Raw genomic sequence first — 16,549 nt, 5'->3', positions numbered from 1 at the left:
CAACCAATTCCTCATCCACCAAACAGTCCATCCATCAAATACATATGTCTTCAATTTAGAGAGAAGGATGTTGTGGGGGACCGTGTCAAAGGCCTTAAGTAAGTCCAGACAGATGACATCCGTAGCTCTTCCCTTGTCCACTAAGGTACTCACTCCATCACAGAAGGCCACTAGGTTGGTCAGGCAAGACTTGGCCTTGCTGAAGCCATGCTGGCTGTCTCGAATGGAATTTGAAATTACAAATAATGTAGCAGTGTTGACTAACAACATTATTCTTTCTGTTTACTTTGATACAGTGTGGCACCTGCATACACAGTAGAGAACAGTGGGTAATAAGGCAAATGTTGTTGTAATCATTCAGGAATGTCAGACAGGATTACCAGGAACCCTCTGTTCTCTTCTGGTGTAAAAACATGCAGAAGGGAACAAATTAATTCAATAACTCTGTCACTGTCGAGGATCAGCTGTTAAGCCGCATCTCTGCATCCTCTTTATTTCATGCAACCAGCAGGGATGCGGGTACTGGCTGTCAGTCTGTCTCCTATGACCTCCCCATGGGAACCGCATAGCATGTTCATGAAACTGAAATTATCAAATTTTAATACTGTTGGATTTGGGGGTATTTTTTCAAGTACCCTTTATCACAGTATTTCAGATTTCCAATTCCATTTAAAATCAGTTTATTTTAAAAGCTGAGAACTTTTTCCAATACAATATTTTTTTCAAAAAGTACTTCAATTCAGTTTGAGTTTACTTAGAGTCATAGACAACAGGATCTTATTATAATAGGAAAATTCAAAAATAAATACCAAAGAACAGATTTAGTCCAAATTTTACAGCAGAAGCCAGTGCAATATATTGGGGGCAGACTGTATAGAGGCACCCCTTTTGTGTTGCTGAGCGGCACTGACCCAATTAATCTTGAAATCCACAAAGTAATTCATATGAATACGTGCAGCTGACGTTTGCTGGCATCATAGTTATGCATTGCAGTCAGTGGGCTGGTGATTGTATAAAGTGTTCCGCTCTGGGTATAGGACTATAAAAGCTTCGAGGAAGGTAATCTCACCAGCAAGATTAGAGTTTTCCTGGAAATAATTTTGCTGACTGCAAGAATTAACCTAGTTTAATCCCTGGCCTGTTGAATTGCTGAAGTGCCCAGAACATGATTGTCATCAGCATCATGCACTCTCATGCATCTCCTGTTTCTTTTCTCTTCAGTCTCTGTAAGGTCAGAGTCTCCTTTTTTTCTTTCCTGTTTGTCTTATATCCCTCACTTCAGATGGGAAGCAAATAGATCTAAACCAGTTTGCCAGTATGTCAAGTGCCCTGTCTTTCTGCTGCCGATTTTATTTCTTTTGGAGATTTAGCATAATTCACCATTGTTGTTGCCTTCCTCTGAAACCTCGTCTGCTTCATCCATTAAGTCAGAGGCCTTATGCTATCATTCTGCTAATTTTTAAGTTTGTTGCTGTGGTACAACCTTCTTCTTCTCAACTTCATCCTTCTGCACCCCTATCCTTACTCTTTTTTCTCCATGAGTTTATACAGCCCTTCTCCGCCAGTGTTGTCTCCTGCATGTACTTCTATTTCTCTGATTACTCTTGGACTCTTTTTGGCATCTGTTTTCCATTCCTGTCCTCATCCTCAGTGGATGCCTCACCTCAGGTTCTAGCAAAGCAGACCCCAGACACATCAAGGCAGAGATCAGTGAGAAGAAGTTTAAGCAAAGCTGCTGGCCATAGAGTTAGCAGATACTGAGCCCTAATTAAACAGCACATGTGGTCCCAGATGCTGTATGCAGGGAAGTCCAATAACTTCAATTGGGAGCTCTTCCCCAGTAAGCAGTTCATATCTTTAGGACTAAAATCAAGATGGTAGGACAATAACTTCTTTTATGTAAAAGCAGCTACAAAGTTTATATTGCGACAATAAGAACATTTTTACAAAACAGTATATGCCTTGTATATCATTATAAAACAATATATTAAATTCTGTCTTTAAATGGTGTCTTTCTTTGCTTTAAGAGAGAATTAAAGCAATGTCATATTCTGTTGGGCATACTTATGTGTGAGTAAGACACTGCATTGTACAAGCAAGAGTATATCAATATTTGTTTTGATAAACTATGCCTATGAAAAAATCATTACAATCCAGTCATAATTATTTTAAAAATTTAACACTAATATTATCCTGTATTTTTTAGTTACATGGCATGAAGCTTTCTCTGTCTCTGCAAATGATGTAAGAATTGTTCATTTGGCAGATTCAGGTATCTGCAAATAGATTTTAAAAAAAAAGGATCTTTCAAAGTATCATCTTTGCATATCATCACAGTATTTTACAGTTAAAAACTAATAGCCAGACCTCTATTGAAATTCACCTGTGTGGAAAAATATTGAAAGATCATGAGATTCATCAGCTAAAAACGAATTAGTTGGACAGCATTTGTACATTTAATTGCTTAAGCCACTCCATAAACATGAAGAGAGAATATTTCCAAAGAAAACAGCACTATCAAACTGCTAAGCATCCATTTTTTAATGATTACACTCTATCAAAGGTTGGATGCTCAGAAGCTTAGTTGTAAAACTTTACATAAAAATGATGAGTGAAGTCATCAAATATTGTTCAGACAAATAATTTATAAATTCCTCCTTGTGCTTAATTTTTCTCTGTCCTGTTTTGCAGACCTACATTAATTATTGTATTTATATATATATTTACATATATGCCAAACTTTAAGAAAAAAGCACTGTAAGAAAAGAGGTGTAAAGCAACATCTGGAGAAAAAAGATGATTTCATGAAAGATTGTATCACAGAGAAAAACAGTAGTAGCCCTAAAGATCTGGAGATCTCTGCATTCCCTTCTTTTCTCTGCCCTGCTAGAATATAGTAATGCAATATATTCAGATCTAATTAATGATTTAATTATTTTAGGCCTCATACCACCTGATGAAGTGTGTTAGTACTTTTTTTCTGATTTCATAAGTGACAAGAGAGTGGTTAAATTAAGTAAACCCTCTAAAGCAAGTCAACATCAGCACTGGTATCAAAACAATGTTTTTGGGACAGCATTACGAGCAGTTCCTTATATTAGATGTTTTGAGATCTTTTGTTTAATTTGGATGTGTAAGTATGTGAATGTCTGACCTGGAGAATGTTAAAAGACCTTAGTTTCCAAAGCTCCTGCAGATTAGGTACTGTCAGGGTTTATTGTATTTTCCTAAATGTAGAGGCACCAAACTGGCAATCACCTTGAAAAGGCTGAATTTTAGATATCAGTGCTTCTCCTACATCTCACTTTAGCAAGTTACTTATCTATCTAAAGTGTGAAATTTCGGGGGGGGGGGGGGAGGCACTGCCATTTCTGTAATCCATCCTGCAGAATTTTTTGCATAATCACAGTTCGAGTTTATGAAGCACATGCAAAAATGTCTACATTTCTTGAATGTCTGCTGGTTCCTTATCTTTGTGTCTTTTACTGTGATGTTGTAGAGCTTGGATCATATGGAAACCTAAAATATTATGACACAATGACTGAAGAAGGTAAGAAATATTTTAGAATTGTTTGTATCAGCTTTTTTTGAAGCCCTTTAAGCGCCTTTTATGTGTTTACTTTTTCCTTCATTTTTCTTAGTCTTATTTTCAGTTTCTCCATTTTTGAATAACTCCTTTTTGCATGTCTTCATTGATGGCGCAATCAGTTATGGCTCTTTTTTCAGGTTTTTGTTTTCAGCATTTCAGTTTTGCTATTTCAGATAAGGAAATACAATGGAATGCTTTTATTAAAGAAAATACATGGAAAACCACACTTGCAAATTATATGGCACAGTATAATAGAGATTGGAGGTTGTAGATGCTTGTTTTATGCCATGTTTCACAATGCTTTCAAGAAGATGAATTAATTTATGGATGTTCAAATCATTCCGTTTGAGAACAATTATTAAATTACTTCAGTTTACTGTATTATTCAAAAGTAATTAATAAACTTTAAAAACTAGGCATGACTATTCCAGGAGTATTAATTGTATGCTTAACTGCAATGCAAAAATTATGCAATTTAAAATCCTGACTCTAGCAATACAAGAAGGAAGTAATTAGGGCCTGAATCAGAGCTCAATGAAATCTCAGGAAATCTTTCTGCTGATTCAAAAACATTGCAGTTTATTATCGTAATTCAGGAAAGCAGTTAACTGTGTACCAAATTTCCAGCACATGCTTTCAGTCCTATTGCGGTCAGCATTTCTATAATTTGGAAGTTTCCCTGAACTGAGACCTGATTGTCTTTAGGATCCAGGCCTCTTGTCCAGCTCTCTGATTATAATGTCAGACAGATAGTTTCATGAATGTTCAGTTTAGTAATTAGTGGTGTCTTTGAGGACGGAGATAAGCTTGAGGCCTATAGAAAAGTTAGTCACCTATTCCTACTTATTTTTAATTTGGGGAATGTAAGAAAAATAGCTTAATTCTCTGTTTTTAAAAACACAGTTATTTTCTAGTTTAAATTAATCTTGAAGTTAAGAAGGTTTTTAAAAAAACCTTCATTATATGACTTACTCATGAGCATTTCTCCAAGGGAAAAAAAAAAAGTGATGACTTCTGACTATTTCCCATTTTCTGTATCTGCTGTTGATACTCAAATATAACTGTACTATTCTGGGGCTGGCTGTAGGAGGTGGTTCCTTCCACCTTTGTGCCTGATGTTGGAAGATGTTGTTTTCTTCTGCAGCAGGCATTAGCTCATAGGGCAGTCTTGCTGCACTTCCTTCTGTTGCCCAGATTCACCACCTAATTCACAGGGGTGGCACTGACATAAGAAAAGCTGTCTGAGAGGAGATTTTACTGGTGGTGTCTATGTTGTTTAAATACAGCTCTCAAGCACCTGAAATGAGTCATTAATTCAGGCCATTCAGATACGGCTACCAGAGCTAAAGCTTTTGCAGTATGTTTTATCTCAGTCTTCATTACAATCAAGATGCGACGGTAATTTCTCATTGTAGCCTCAGAGTTGGGTATGTTAAGGTTTTTATTTTTTATGCTGCAGTATTAAATCTACCATTTCAAAAGTGGTCACTACATTAGTAGCCTTCTGATATTCATAAATACTCTATTGACAGTTAAATGTAGCTATTTGTGGGAAAATACCCATGCAGGTATGATACATATGATATATGTATATGTTAATACTGTGCCTATGTTGAAGTAATGCTATTAATATTACAAGTCATCTCAGAAAGCACTCCTCATGAATAAATAATCCAGGACCATACTGTAGCAATAGCAAAAATCAGTAGCAAAAATAATAAAGGAAGCTCTTTGTCTTTAGGAGTATTAAGACTGACAAGAGTCTATGATACAGTGTACCTTCTCAAATACAACTGTTACCATCATTTTCACGTCTTTCACAAAGCAAGTAATGAATAGTGTATCCCAGAAGTTGTATTTAGATCAAAGTGTGCTGTATTTTGAACTTTCTGTTTGGATTTTCAAAAGTATAATCACTGTCACTCTGCATCACGCTTACTTGCATTATCCAGTTCCTCTTTCTCTTCCTTTTTTGACTGAGCTTTTTATACATTTTGTACAGAGATTTAGTCACAGGAACATGTAAACTCACTTACAAATCCATGGATTTTTTTCTAATATAGTACATCCTTATCTCCAGGTCCTCAAACCCGGAGTGGAGATAGGTAGCAAATCTTTCAGTCCTCCTGTGGAGAAGCACAGGCACATCTATTCTTGCTGCTACATCAGAACAATCAGAGGCAAAAAGTAATGGTTAGGTCACAATACACAATCAGGTATAGTCAAATGGCCAGAGGGCCATTGTGCTCCAGGTCTTAGAAACTCTTCTCTATTGTTTTGTTTGCTCCTACTTGGTCTGAAAGTGACTTTAAATTAATTGCAGATTAATCAGGCCCAACTGGGAGAGAAAATGTACCCCACCAGATGGGAAGAGACCCTCATAGTAATCTTGTGCTGTCAAGTAACCTCCACCAACAGCCTATGACATGACAAAACTGCATATATTTTCATTTGATGTTTCTGCGGGATTTTAAAATTAAAGGAGAAGGCAGATGAGGTGGATTTCTGGAATTGATCAGTGTTCCACAACTGGCCATGAGCAGGACTGCTAGGTACAGTTCAGTCTGCTCAACTGCCACGGATTTGACATCTTGAGAGTCATAAAAGCTTGGCTATAGCTGCATAGATATAGTAATTTGCATTTGATCTGAGACTGAAAACTAGACAAATGGTAGAGTCTTGAATTTTTTAAATGAGTTAATTTCTGAAGATAAACTATTTTCCTATCAAATCAAAGGCTTTTCTGACCCAGGGAATGTGTAGTCTGCAATTTAGATTGTAGTCAAAGAATTGGCTTTTTAATATATCCTTGATGAGGACAAGAATCTCTGCCAACTGATGCCAGCTGGAGTTACCTGTGCAGATCAAGGCATGTTTATATTATACAGTACTGATTTGTTTGCATATATTCAAATAAAACCAATTTAGTTTTAAGCTACCTTCTTTGCTAATCACGTGGCCTTGATCTCCTGTTCCTTCTACCCTATCCTTTGTAAACTAAAATGACCTGCAAAATCTATCTGAGTTCAGCAAATCTAGATTGATTAAGAATTTTCTGTAACAATGTGCCCTATTTTGGGTCTGTGGAATTGAGCATTTTCATTCACCTATACTCTCGTGGTACCAGATGGTGTGAAAATTACTCTTAGGTAGTCAAACCCATACGGATTATTTTAGTAACCTCACCTAAAGATGAGAAAAAAGGCATGAGAGAAGACCTATGCCTAAGATGAAATTTTTGTGGCTTTCTGTAAATTTGAATGACTTAGAAATATCCTGAGCTGGTCTTTTTTCCTGGTGGCTCTGTGCTTCCCCTTCACTGAACAAGTTTTGATCTGGTTTGATGGAGGAAAATAGCAGGGAAAGGGAGGGAGGAGGCATAGCTCTGCTGTCTTTTTACATCTCACTGTCTCCATGCAGGCTAGTACTACTGCTTTCCTCAGTTTAATGCTTTTGATAGTCAATATTATGTCTTTTAATCATTTCCTCGCACTGTTTGTTACCTACACTGAGTGAATCAAATGGGAGGTGGTGATATAAAACAATGTAAGCGGAACCATGCATGAATTGAGTAATAAAAATAAACCAAAATACAGTTTCCATTTCAAATGTTGAGGTTAATTTCTGTGACAGTGACTTATAACGGTGGAACAGTCTCCTGAATGAAGCGGTGTAACTTAAAATGTTAAAAGCCAATGTAAGAAATTCTTCCTAAAGATGGGAGAAGGCTTTTGGAAATGTGAAAAAAATTGAAGACAACTTCAATTAAGCTAATCTAAAACAGTGTGAATCTCTGTGGAGCCATTTTCTTTCAGTTTAATAATGGCTTAAGTTTCTCTGTTAAAAAAAACCTAAACCATTTCAAACACTCTCAAACAAAAAACTAGAGTATCCTTATAGAATTCTGCATCACTTTAGTTAAACTTGTTTAATTGAACGTTAAATTAAAAGTTCCCACACCATCCTGGAGTAGGTAGAGACATGGATGGTTCCACAGATATTTCTCAGGAAATGTCTCAGCTGCATCATTTGCATCACTTGCAAAAAATGCATTTGTGTATTTAGGGCATCACAAGCCAAATTCTGGAACATATGAAGCTGAGTTGGAGTCTGAAACCTAAAGCAATTCCTTAGCAAACTGATACACATGTTGTATGAAAGTTATGCAGGCACTTTTCAGTATTTACACATGCTTCTGTATAAGCACTTTTTAAATGCCCCTACTGTGTCAAAAGAAGTTAGGAACAGACTTGACTCTTAGCATTTCAGCTTAAAATATTTGGAAATATGCATCTTAAAATATTTGGAAATATGATTTGCATTTTTCCCTCTGTTTTTTCTTTCTTTTATCTGATATCCCACGCAATTCCCTTTTTCTCTCTCTCTCTCTTCTTCTTTCTTATATTCTTTGTTTCTTCTTCCCCTTCTAACTAAAATCCCTGCCACTGACCCTGTGCACTGAAATAATGAGATGGCTTGCTATTTATGATTGTGTTCTACTCTTAGATACTCTTCCGCAGGCAATTTTACTCTAAGTATCATGAACCAAAAAAGATAATTTTTGCAATATATTGTGAATGTCTAATTATTTTTTTGGAGCATGATGTGTTTGTGAAAAGATAGGGGTTGCTGAAAGGACAGTACTGCTTATTAAATCTTTGTGGTATTTTTATTTACTTTAGTGATCCGCCGTTGACAAATTAATTCTACTTCCCAGCAAATGATAGCTGCTAGTCCCTGTGGACTGTGCACATGCTTCTTCACATACATAAGTGTTGGTACAGGGGTTTGAAGCTTCCATTTGTGAGAAGGGAAGAGAGTATTTCTTTCTTGACAAATTATTTATTCTTGTGTGTCTTTTATTTTAGCTTGGAAACAGTGACTGTTATCCAACTAAGTCAGTTCATTCATGAGTTCTCACTGTTACTTTACACTGTTAATCAATTATGTGATTCCATTGAAATATCTTTTGGTCTTAAGCTTGCGCAGTTTTTGCTGCGGGGACACCAATGGTTTTCAATGGATTTTTTTAACTGGACATGAAGAATTAAAACAGTCACGGGCCCTGTGTGGTAATAGTGTTCTTAATTAGAAGTGTACTGTACTATAGCAACCAGTTATACTTTTTAAAAAGATAAAAAAAGACTTAAAAAGCAATAGCAATGAGGATAACAATAAAGAAAGGCAGATAAATCATCTTTCTACATGACATAGACTGTCATAAGCTGTCCAAAGAGCCCTTACATAGAAAGATCAACCAATGTAGAGGAAGGATTAAATTAATTTCACTTAATATTTGCCATCTTTGGCATTGCCTAGTTTGAAAGTGTCATTTGGACTCTGGTCAATAAAGAGTGACAGGACCTGGGACCTCTCTTAGGACAGGATGCGTTGCCCTGGAGACAGTCTAGATGATAAGCTGCATGGTTAACCTCATGGAAGACAAAATCAACCTGCCGCATTGAGAAGAAAATTTACCTTTGAGAAGCTGGTATGGAAATCATGTATTCTGGAGATATCTTCTTCCCCTTCTGAAGTATCTGTAGAAGTCACAGGAACATAGCTGAGTGCGAAGTGACAAAGTTGACCACAGTCACCGTGATGCAATATATAGGTTCATCTGAAATTCTGTGTTACTGTACTACTAAATGAGACCTGAAACTGTGTTTCTTTATAATATCCTTATTCATCTGTATTCATTTTCGGTTTAGGCTGAAATCCTACACCAGCACTTTTATAGGAGGAACTTTACTGATCGCTTCTGAAGAAAAAGAATAGCTTTTGTTTTCAATTGCTTGTTCAGTTTGTTACTGAGTTCTCAGAACAGAAAAAAAAAAAAACTTTTATTTCCACTAAAAAGGAAAAAAAGTATATATGAGAACATCAGATAGTGTTTAATAACATATTTGCTGTTTGAGGAGGGATGGAAATGGATTATCGGCACTGATTTATGGAGCCTAAGCTATGGCAAAGAAGCTTTTCTTCTCAAAATGCCTGCATTTTAATAATGACAATGCTTTCTTTTAGGAAAGTTCAAGGAAAGGGCCTCCATTCTGCATAAGATTGCCAAAAAGAAGTGCCAGGTGGAAGACAGTGAAAGGCAGAATGGAGCTGCTAATCATGGTGAGTGCAGAGGTACAGATTTATCACCTGTTCCTGAGGGCCTTTTTCACTGTTTTATTTTGCTTGAAAATCCTTAAGTATTCATTTCTCCTTCTACTTAATTTATGCTATCTTAGTAAAAATATTCTGATTTCCTATACAAAAGAGTATGAAACTTATGGACAGGACAGGAGTTAAGTGCAAGAAAAGAAAGTCAGTTAAGGCATCTGGAAAGCCTCCCGACAGAGTTGAAAAGAAAAAAGCAATGCTGATTTTGGATATGTGTTGAAGTGACAGAAATAGAGAGACAAAACTTACTCGTGGTTTATATGTGAAAATTTAATTAATTTAGTCACACAGAATCACACAGAATCACTAAGGTTGAAAAAGACCTGTAAGATCATCAAGTCCAACCATCAACCAACACCACCATGCCCATTAAACCATGTCCCACAATGCCTCGTCCACACGTTCCTTGAACACCTCCTATGATGGTGACTCCACAACTTCCCTGGGCAGCTTATTCCAGTTTCTCACCACTCTCTCAGTAAAGAAATTTTTTCTAATATCTAGTCTATTGAGCTACTCTAGGAGAGTATGTGGTATCACCCTTGTCACAAAAAGAAACAACCTTCATATTTAAGATCTGATTTGTCTATCTGCTACTTGCTGAGAGTCATTTAGGCCCATCTATGCTAATTGTGCAAAATTAGCTTACTATGGTTTTCCACTAAGGGTAAGAATTTGTATATTAGTTCAAATCTATATTTTAGTTCAAAAGTTCCTATACTAAAAGGAAATCTGTACTATGTCCTGTTTTCTCTACTTTACCTCAGCATGTTCTCTGCATTAGAAAACCAGATGCAAATGTGTCTGATAAAAGCTGAATCATTTTATTAGTTGACACTTTTTCTGACCTTGTGCTATGTTTAGATACTATTTGCTTCCAGAATCAAGCAGTTGCATGGGACACTCTGTTAATAAACCATAATGCTGGCTGTGGGGTTAAGAGACAATACATATGCACTGAAATAATTACAGATAGTCTGGCACGCCGCTGTGGCTGTGATCTCAGATTTTTAATTTAGAAGAATCTCAGGATAGCGGTAATGTAACTAGACAGCTGTATTTACTTCTGTGCACAAGAGCATACCATAAGGCAGGTTGAACTTGAGTTAGACATTTCATATTGCTATTCCCAATAACTTTATGTTGTCCAAGGCATTTTTGGCCATGGACATTTTTATCTACTACATACTTAAAGAGATAATTACTGTTTAGAGGATTCCAAGACAGTCAGAATAAATTTGAATAAATTTGGCATCAGAAACCAAAGGCCCAATTTTATCCCTCTAATTCCTGTAAAAGTTTAGCACAAGGACTACAGGATTCTGTTTTAAAGATCATCCTCTGTTATTGGATGTCATTAGACCATTAACTCCTTTCCCACATTTTTGCTTGAGAAAGGGCATGATTACAGCTTGGAAGTAACTTTACTAATTGCAGGGGTTAGTGGGTTATAAAAGTTATATCTTGTTGAATATATCCCCTCACCTGTAAATGCAACATGTAGTGTTCTTTAATGTCGGAGGAGAATGCTGTATGTCGCTTTTTACCTGAAGCATTAGGCTCAGTAGTTTAGCATAAACAAAGAGCACTGAATATTGCAAAGAATGTAATTTTTTATAGGACATGAGTATCAGTAGAATAGTTTCTTCAAATGCAAGCTCACCACTTATAAGAATTTTGTTCAATATGTGTACTGGTCACATGGAAAACAGAATTTTTGTCTCTCTCTTTTAAAGGCGGATGTTGGTCCAACTTCAGTATTTGATGATTTACACAGACTGAATATATGACAGTAGTTTCACTAACAGATTTGTTACTTAATATCCTGTTCTGTTATTTTTCCACTCTTATTTATGGATGATGCCACAGAAAAAAGTGCAAAAGTGGAAGTTGCAGTAACACCACCAAGTGATTCAGGACCAGTGCAGAATGGAATTGCCCATAACGTTGAAGAAGAGGTTAATGTCTTTTTTATTCTTCATTTTATTTTTATATTGGTAAATATATTGCATGCTTGATTGTGCTTTTCACTGAAAGTATACAACTTAATAGCAAGAAGCTGCTAATGTGAACTGTCTACAAAACATTTAATCTTCATTTACAACTGAACCCAATGTATGATTTGCTCTTCCCTCGTGCCCCTGCCCTTCACATAAGGTAAGATGGTAGTCTGGAATGTATTCTTTTAGGAAATGTATTTTTACTTATCAGATAAGATGTTTGCAGCCCTAAATATAGCTAATGGAAACTGCTTGTCTGATTATGATCACATTGTAAAAAACTTCTTCTCTTAAGAGGGTAGCCTGACATGTTGTGCTTCGTGGGATAGTTAAAAGTACTTCTAAAAGAGGAGCCGTACACAAACTTCTCCATCCTGCCTTCTGTTATCTTGAGACAAATAACAAATTAAGCTGAATGTGATACAGTATTCTAGTGTTTCTATGACTCTTCTTGCATATGGTTAAAATCTGCAAAAGAAGTAATTAAACACTTAAATGTATTTATTTTAACATATACCTTTTGTAGATAACAAGGAACTGCATAACTGTGTCTAACTTGCACAATGGCTACTGAAATAGCTATACAGTTGAGCTAGCTTCTTTCTTAAATCAGTTGTAATTCTCAAGAGTAGCTGACTGCAAAAGTTGGCCCTGCCAGGCCCTTTTTTAAATGTCTTTTAATATCTTTTTTTAATTTTATTAATACCACCTGCATCCCAAGTAGGCAAACAAGTGGAAAAATGCTGGTGATTTTGCTAAACTTGGGCATTGCTCTTTTAGACTGAGACAGCAAAACCTGCATAGAGAGAGAAGGTCTTGTTAAAAATAATCCTTGACACAGAAGCTTCTACAATGGTTTTGTTTGTAGAGTTTACTTCTTAGCCTTCTCCTTAGGCTATAGTGACACATGAAAGGTGCTGCAAGAGGTGGGTGAGCAGTGGTCTATACCTAACATGAGCTTCCCCTTATTAAAAGTGGGATGAGCTGTGTTTCATTTATATACAGCAAAATCATGCAAAAAAGGCAATGGCCATGTTTTGTTTTGAATCGTCCCAGGTTTAGGTTTTGATATTTTAGTTGCTTTCGCTTATATATCATTTAATGAAATTGTTAGTCCAAGTCAGAGATCATCTTGCCTTCTTCAGCACCTGAGCAATATCACTCTAGGTGAAATTCTTTTCTTGAAAGGTTCTGCAAGCCACAGGAAAAATTAGAAGTGGTGTACAAGTAACAGAGTGTGTTTATGTCTGTTGGCTGCTTCCTAAACACAATTATCCTTCACAAGAAGCATAATTTATACTGAAACATAACAGGGAGAGGTTATCCAATTTTTTCTGCAAGACTGGGAAAAAACACTGCAATGTGTAGTAGTAGGGTGAGTCCTTGCAAAAAGATTCTGTTTGGTTTACACAGCTGGAGGTGGAGAAATTATTCTGGCCAGCTGGTGTGTTAGTGCACCAAATATTGGCAGACAGCTTTAATTCTTCACTGTTTGCAGATAATTTGAGTCTCTGGGAAAAGAAATTGAGAATCAGAATCAAGGATCTAAAAGAGATGGATAGTTTTTGGTATCCTGAATGATCAGTAATGATGAGTTTCCCATGGAAAGGAGAGCATAGTAGAACATTAAATTACCTTTTCTGTTAATCTAAGTTGTTCAGACTGACATGCCACTTAAAGATCCTTGTCACGACAACAAAGCATTACTGTTACATAAATGAGATGCGTAAAATCTATGTAATAAAAAAATCTCAGCACCACATTTCAACATGCAATGTTTTAAGGTAAGGAAGGATCAATTTTCAGATCTGTTTGGGTCCTGTTCTGAGAGTCCAACCTCACTGCTGCAGTGAAATATGTCTTTAGTCTATTTTCAGAAAAAAAAAATCCAAAGCAGAGTGGCTTTTAGACTTCTGTTCTCAAAGGTCAATAAGGGATGACATAGCCTGGTGTAACCTGTTAGGGTGTACATAAATCAGTCTGTGGGATGTATGAAATCTCTAATAGACTCTAATAGAATTCAGTAGCTTAAGAAGGAAACTGGTCTTGCTTTGTAAGAATTTTCCCACTGAGATTGTTCAGTGAAAACAGTGAAGGAAATGCAATCTTAAGCAATCACATCTCACAGCAGTGTCCATATGCTACCATTTTGCATTGTAATGAAGCAATTTCTAAGGTTGTTCAGAAATCTGCAAGGTCAAGCAGCCACATCATTCAAGACAATGGTTTCAATTTCAAGCAACTGCAGGGTAAGGAGGGAAAATTATTGCAAGGGTACATTACTCATCAATGTCTTCCTCTTATCTCCCTTTAGACATTTTAAACTTTCACTGAGGCAGGGTTTGGAACATTTATGTTAATTTCAGCAAGTATTAGGACATTGTGAAAAACTACGGTGCTATATCAGAGGTGGGATACATTATTTATCCTTATCCAAATGACAAGTTGGAGCAAGAAGGGAGGTTTGTAACTAATGGAGGAAGCAGATTTAACTTCATCAATCTGAAAGAAAGGATTTTAGGTGTCTGCTGTCACAATAAAAAATAGCAATCCCTTAATAACATTTTGAGTTGGCCCATGCTGGGTTCCTCCCTAGTGGCCTTTCTAATTTTGTCTTCTTCCAGTGATAACATCACAGCTGCTGCTATCTCAGGCTGCTTCAGTTACTGATGTGCTGGAACCTATTTTGTAATTTAAAAGTATATATTGGAATTTTTGAAAAGTTGTAATAAAAATAGTCTACTCATCCATGTAACAAATAAATAGGTCTCTGTGATATTAGGACCCTACTTCACTGTGAGGTTCTCTGCCTACTCTGTACTGTACAGGGACCCTTCCTCAACATACTGCGTAGCTTTTGTGCACAGCTTCCTGATACACCTTCCCAAGCTCTGAAGCTAATACAGGGCTATTCACTTTCCTTCTGCTTTGTATGTTTTCTTCATGGATACTAATAGGATTACTGCCGATTAATAGAAGTGTAGGCAACAACAGAATCACACACACAGCATTCACCCTTTTTTTTGATGAAGATTAGAATTTGAAGAAGGGAAATCGGTCATTGTCCTCCAAGCCTTCTTTCCAGCTTTTCCACACCTTAAACAGACACTACGTACCCCTAGCAAATAGTGTATCTTCAAAGACAATGGAATCAGTTCTAAGAGCAGCTCTGTTCAGAGAAGTAATACTGAAGGCACAGAATAGTATGCCTGCCAGTTCTCATCAATAGTTTCTACTTCTCTTTCAAAAACTTGCTCATTAAAGCTGAGTGACAAGAACAAACTCATTACAGCTCAGTCTTGACCTACAAATGTTCTGGAATTTTGATCTTTTTGTGAACAAGTATTCTCCATTTTACACTGAGACCATCATTTGCTTCTGTTCCATGAGTAGAATTCAATCTGGTGGCTTGAATTTTTGATGATTTTTCCTTACTCCGATGCAAAAGGAAGTGCTGTAGTGCCAGAATTTGGAAATATTGTATAAAATTACCTCTCCCCAATTTTCCATTCGTATATGTCTGAAGATACAGTTTTGTGATCCGTAAGTGCTGTTTAGAAAATCTTTTAAGAAAACTTACCATTAGTGCCTCCATGTCCCAGTGATGATCATTTAGAACTGAGAAAAGTAGGGACACTGTCCATCTTGAGGAATCAAGCTGCAAATACGCTTTTGGGGGAAAAAAATGTTGCCCTGAAAACTGTGGTCTGGGAAATGGGTGTACTCACATAGCAGGTCATCAAGTATTCCTAAAACGTGTTTGCAGTGAGGATACAGAAGACGTGCATAGGCATCTAATTCTTTCTCCTCCATTGTTCAAGTTCCACTATGGTCTTTATGCTTTTCCCTCTTGCAAAACAAGCATAGTCATATTTGTGTTTTTTCTTACTTTTCTCTGGTGAAGACTATGTTGCCTGGGTCTAAATCCCTAGACACAAGCATTTTAGTAATATGAAGTTCTGTATTGGAGTTAGAATTGTCTGAAAATAAGTACCTTAAAAATTGTATGTTCCACTAGTACGAAGAGAATATGCAAATAAATTCATCTTACTTATAAAACCCCTATTCTTTTAAAACTATGATGTTGAGCAACGGACCCTTGTGAAAGGAAGGTCTCAGGCTAAGACTGCAAGAAAAGGGGAAAAAATAGCTTTTATGTTGTATTTTAATTTTTATATATTTGTAAATTAAACTTCTTTTTAAAAAAGCATAATACTCCAAATGCCATGATTTAGTTTTTGTTATACCTTTCCTCATTACTTTAGGGTTTTTTGGTCATCTTTATATTTTTCTAGACTCTTATTCTTTCCTCCTTTCCTTCTTTTTTAATTGCATGAGGCTGAAACACTACACAAGACAGAGTCAAGGACACTGTCAGTTAATGACTTTTACAAGGTTTCATGAACTAGGTGAATTTCACTTTATTTCCTTTTCTTTTTTTTTTTTCTTTTAATGTCTTCATTTGTCTCTTCCAAACTCTACTGTCTTGCTTTTCCCTTTTTCCCAGGCCCTTAACTCCACTCTTCTTACTCCACCCTCCTCCAGGGAACCTCAGCTGTCCTCTTGCTAGCCCAAGCCCTTGAGCAACAAGATAAACTCTGTCCTGATGCTGCCTGCAGATATTCAAAAAGGCTTTCCAGAAAATGTCCCCAGCAACTCAGTCATTTGTCCCAGACAGTAAGAGTCATATATTCCCACTCCCCCTGTAAGCAGCAGCAGCTCTCCTGCACTTTGATAAAACCAGGGTCCTCAGCTGAGAAGGACAGACGGCTGTGGTCTCCTTCCCAGC

At 36.6% G+C, this 16,549-nt stretch overlaps 1 protein-coding gene across 1 annotated transcript in view; it reads left to right on the top strand.

The window, feature by feature from the left end:
• The window catches only part of SLC24A2 (solute carrier family 24 member 2), a 106,374-nt gene that overhangs the window by 67,787 nt on the left and 22,038 nt on the right, over nt 1-16,549 (top strand). The window contains exons 4-6 of the mRNA XM_059833906.1: nt 3,500-3,550; nt 9,617-9,712; nt 11,630-11,718. Coding sequence (XP_059689889.1) covers nt 3,500-3,550; nt 9,617-9,712; nt 11,630-11,718 — 236 coding nt within the window. The remainder of the gene's footprint in view (nt 1-3,499; nt 3,551-9,616; nt 9,713-11,629; nt 11,719-16,549) is intronic.

This window comes from Gavia stellata, chromosome Z (genome assembly GCF_030936135.1).
Source record: "Gavia stellata isolate bGavSte3 chromosome Z, bGavSte3.hap2, whole genome shotgun sequence".
Taxonomy (NCBI): domain Eukaryota; kingdom Metazoa; phylum Chordata; class Aves; order Gaviiformes; family Gaviidae; genus Gavia; species Gavia stellata.
This window is presented reverse-complemented; position numbering and strand designations above follow the sequence as displayed.